The sequence below is a fragment of the Mesitornis unicolor genome, unplaced genomic scaffold (assembly GCF_000695765.1).
Source record: "Mesitornis unicolor isolate BGI_N332 unplaced genomic scaffold, ASM69576v1 scaffold3335, whole genome shotgun sequence".
Classification (NCBI taxonomy): Eukaryota; Metazoa; Chordata; class Aves; order Mesitornithiformes; family Mesitornithidae; genus Mesitornis; species Mesitornis unicolor.
This window is the reverse complement of record NW_010185998.1, coordinates 7,176-11,687: the sequence shown is the minus strand read 5'-3', so window position 1 is coordinate 11,687 and position 4,512 is coordinate 7,176. Positions and strand designations below refer to the sequence as shown.

Sequence of the window (4,512 nt, the reverse complement as noted above, 5' to 3'; positions counted from 1 at the left end):
ACTTTCTCAGAGCTGCTACAGATCTCACAGGCATTGCAAGTTTATGAACCTTTAATGAAAACATTTATGATACTGCCTGTATGCTTGAACCCTTTGGCAGCAACAAGCTGCGCAGAGCCCTCCCTCCCACCAACACCTGAACAGGATCTGCTCCAGCCAGCTGACAGCTCCCAGTGACACCCAGCCCCTTGGGTGTCCTCCCAGTAATCTGTGATGGTGAGCGGGCAGGAATCTGCATCCAGGTGTCCCACGATATCCAGTAAGCTTTAAGCACCTGGCTATGAGGCCTGCTGCAGCCATTCTTTAGAGGTCATCCCTCTTTATCAGTAATTAAAGCACTTCCTACATCTTCCAGATCTCACACAAGCCCCCTTGCTGAGGGAGGTGGTAGGAGGGAGAAATACGAGACAGTCAATTCCCAGTACTGTTTCTTTCAAAATATTTTGTACTTCGTATGCAAAACCCTAGAGCAGCCTAGAAAAAAACAATTTTAAAATAGTGAAATGGAGAAAGAAGAACTATGGACTGCTAGGAAGGCCAAACAAAATCACGGTCCAGACCCAGCCACTGCTGTCACAACAGGTCCTGCACGCCATTCCAGGCTACTTGTCACCAAAGCCTTCCTGCCTGTCCCCAGCAGGACATGTTCCTCCCTTAAAGCAGGGTAACCCTCCTGTTCCTACCTGCCAGGCAGTTGTTTCTGCCCCCACACATTTGCGTGATTCCTTCTCCCTCAGCAAAGCCCTCTGTTCCTGCTGGTGAAATAAAGCAGTACCCCTCCACCGACTCTGGAGAGATGGCACCCACAAAGGAGGAGGTGCCAGAGGCATTTAGGTAGTGTCTTAATAATCTCTAGTCCTGTTTCAAGACCTGTTCCACCCAAGGCCTTTATTAAAAGAAAAAAACAAAACCAAACAAACCAACCAACCCAGGAATAACTTCAGTCAAGGCCTTTGTCCTGAAAAAGCAATGTTTCAAGGTTGTTTTCTCTCCCTTCCCACAACACATGCAAAGGAGGGGGAAAGGACTTGGAGCAGGCAGAATGTTAACAAAAGGAGAGCAAGGGTCTCTTCTGGAGGAACCAGACACGCCAGCAGGACTGTGCCTCTGGGGTGAGGTGCTTGGCCACCCTGCCACTTTTTCTCTGCCCTGTTGCACATACCTGGGAAAGACTTTGCACACTCAGGTCCTTCTGGGCTCTTCAGAAGTCCCTTGAGGCAGCCATGCTTCACACCAGGATCAGAGAGCAGGAATCCTGTGAGTCAGGGGTGCTAACTTTGTTCTTGCAGCTTAAGCAGCCCTCAGTGTTGCCGTCTGTGAAAGGGACATACAAATGCTGTCCAACATTTCCAAAATAATTTGTGTTTCTTTACTAAAAAGAAAAAGAGAAAAAAATACTTAGCAGCAGAATTTCCCAAAGAATCCTAAGAAACTGGAATTACGGACATGCTCTTTGCTTTCTTTTACCTGTTATGTGTTCTGTTCTTGACTTTTAGCCAAACATGTTCTCTGCCAGGAAGTTGTCAGGAGTTTGCAGAGCCATCAGATCCCATCATTTCAGATCCTATTCTGTATCCGGGACCTCTCCAAACTTGGCTTTCGTGCCAGCCTGTCTTCCCCCAGGTCCTGTGGAAGTAGAGGAGCTGCAGCGCTTTGTTTCTAACTCCAAGAGGCTCTTTGTAATGACTGGAGCTGGAATCTCGACCGAATCGGGGATCCCAGATTACCGCTCCGAAGGCGTCGGGCTCTACGCCAGGACAGACAGACGGCCCATCCAGCACGCTGAGTTTGTTCGTAGTGCCAGTGCCCGGCAGCGGTACTGGGCAAGGAACTTTGTGGGGTGGCCCCAGTTCTCCTCCCACCAGCCAAACACAGCACACCTGGTACTAAGAGACTGGGAGAAGCTGGGAAAGCTGCACTGGCTGGTGACCCAGAACGTGGATGCCCTCCACACCAAAGCCGGGAGCCAGCGCTTGACAGAACTGCACGGGTGCATACACAGGTACTCTGTTGGCAGAGGGAGGATGGTTAATCCTCCAGTCTCTTGTTCAGGGCGACTGCCAAGCAGGTGTAATGTTAGCTGCTGAGAAAGGAGTCAAAACGTTGGTCCTATGTTCCTGGAGATGACATGCTGAAAGTTGTTGTTGGGCTGGGGTGGAGAAAAAGATCAGAAAACAGTGCTGTTCACAGCACGGTATTTAAGAAACATGAACACCACTCAATTTTTTTAGTAGTATTTGGATCATTTCCCTTGGAGTCTGCATCAGTCAGAATTTCCCCTTTCCTTGCTACAGCAAATGTCCTTTTAGTGAAGAGGACAAGGGGATCCTGAGGATGCAAGGATTATCCAGGGTGAAGCAGAGTGGATAGTGCCAGAAACGCAGAAGATGAGTGAACTGGAGAGGGGCCACCACAGTGTGGCTGTTATCACCCAGTTTACAGCTGAAAAAGTGCAGCCTGAACTGGGAGAGAGGATGCACAGTAGGGTTCAAAGTGCTGCTTCTAGACCATTCCTGCAAACCAACAATCAGAAGTAGAAAGCTCCTTGACCCGTGCTATTTGGTAAATAAGTGTGGGTGATGACAACAGACCTTCCAGGCCTCCTAAAGAACAAGTGACAGACTCCAGCTCTCCAGCCGACATGAAACTCTCCATTAAGACTCTGCTCTGAATTTCAGGGTTTTTTGCCTAGACTGTGGAGACCACATCTTACGCTCTGAGCTTCAGGAGCACTTTGAAGCTCTGAATCCTACCTGGAAAGCTGAAGCCTTTGGTGTGGCTCCGGATGGGGATGTCTTCCTGACAGACGAGCAGGTGCACAATTTCCAAGTCCCAGCCTGCCATAAATGTGATGGAGTCCTGAAGCCCGACGTGACGTTCTTTGGAGACACGGTGAGCCACGAAAAAGTGAATTTTGTGCACCAACGCCTGGCGGAATCGGACTCCATGCTGGTGGCAGGATCTTCTATGCAGGTAAGTAGGCTTTCCTCCCATATTGCGTTTCTATTTCTGTGCTACTCTGCCTGCACAGACTAACAGTCCTTAGCCTCACAGTTTAGGACTAATTATTGTTTGGGGATCAGAACAGCCCTGCCAGCGCTTCTCTGTATTTTGTTTTTACTGTGGTTGCAAGTCTGGCTTCACGGTTGGCCTGGTTGGGCTTCCCTGTCACTCTACTGCCAGTCTACGTCGTGCTCCTATTAATGACTCCATTCAGCCTCTGCCACCTCCTCCATCTGTATGTTGTAGGTTCACAACTGCCCATAAAGCCAAGACGCCTGATACAAATCAGTCCTGCAGAGATCACCACCCCACCTTTTTTTAAATTTTTTTTATCCTTTGGCAGCTTTCTAGGCCTCATGGCACACTGTGGGAAACACCAGATTTTAGGACCTCTAATTCCTAATTAAATTCTCAACAAGAGAACAGAAATATCTCTGCTTGCTGTTTAGGATTGTCTTTTGTATCATGATGTGTTTTCTCCATTAGCCTCTTATCTACAAGGTAAAGTAGTATAGAACCACTGTTGTTTAACCCATAGAGTTAAACAATGGCATAGAGTTTGTATAAGAGCAATTTTTCCAGGAACAAGTTCTATTACATTAAGAAAACCAATTCTAATGCCTCCCAGAATGAGATAAAACCAAGGCTGGCTGATTGTGATTCTCTTGGCTTCAGGATACTGGAGACAAATTCCTTGAGCTTGCACTTCTTAAGCTTATAATCCTTTGTACAGGAATGATTGAAATGCCTTAGGTTCATTCTTGTACTACCTAAGCTGGGCCATGTGAGATCCATCAAAGTAGAAGCATTTAAGTACCTATGATAACTAATAAAAACTGCTGCAGAGATTTACTCAAAGACAGGGGCATCTCCCTTCAATGTACTGTGAAGTTACGGTTTCTATGAAGCTGCAAATCCTTCACTGACAGAGGTTAAAAGCTCTTCTTTTCTGTGCACTCCCAAATGAAGACATTTCCTACCTGAATTAAGTGCAGTTGCCTAACACAGCATGTACATTCGCCCCCTTTTCCCACTGTCAACAGCAACTATTTTACTTTTCTTTCCCCTTTCTGTAGCTCTTTTTTTAATCTAAGCTGCCAATAATTTTGTCTTCTGGTATTCCTGCAGGTATACTCTGGTTACAGGTTTGCTCTCGCTGCTCGGGAGAAGAAGCTGCCAATTGCAATCCTAAATATTGGGCCTACAAGAGTAGATCACTTTGCGTCCCTAAAACTGAATGCCCGCTGTGGAGAGCTGCTGCCTTTGATTGCTGCACATGACCCAGCAAGCTGAGCTTCAGTAGCTCTCAGGAGTAAAATGATTTCTACAAGGTGAGTACCTTCCCTGGTCAGTCCCTCTGCAGGGTAAGAAGATGGATTCTCATCAAATGCTGAGACTGAGGTGTGCTTAAAGTTCGCTCCCACAACGTGCGCCCAAATGTGGCTGTAAATGTTCATCTGTAACTGGTATGCTCTGGTGGGCTATGATACCGTTTCCCATGACCATAAA

General features: G+C 47.2%; 1 protein-coding gene across 1 annotated transcript; it reads left to right on the top strand.

Annotated features, from left to right (window-relative positions):
• Window positions 1-737: 737 nt before the first annotated feature.
• Window positions 738-4,296, top strand: SIRT4 (sirtuin 4; the record flags this gene model as incomplete). The annotated part of the gene is made up of 4 exons (XM_010184996.1): window positions 738-834; window positions 1,562-2,002; window positions 2,679-2,973; window positions 4,132-4,296. Coding segments are annotated over 4 exons (998 nt in total), but the record flags the coding sequence as incomplete, so codon positions are not given.
• Window positions 4,297-4,512: the final 216 nt, after the last annotated feature.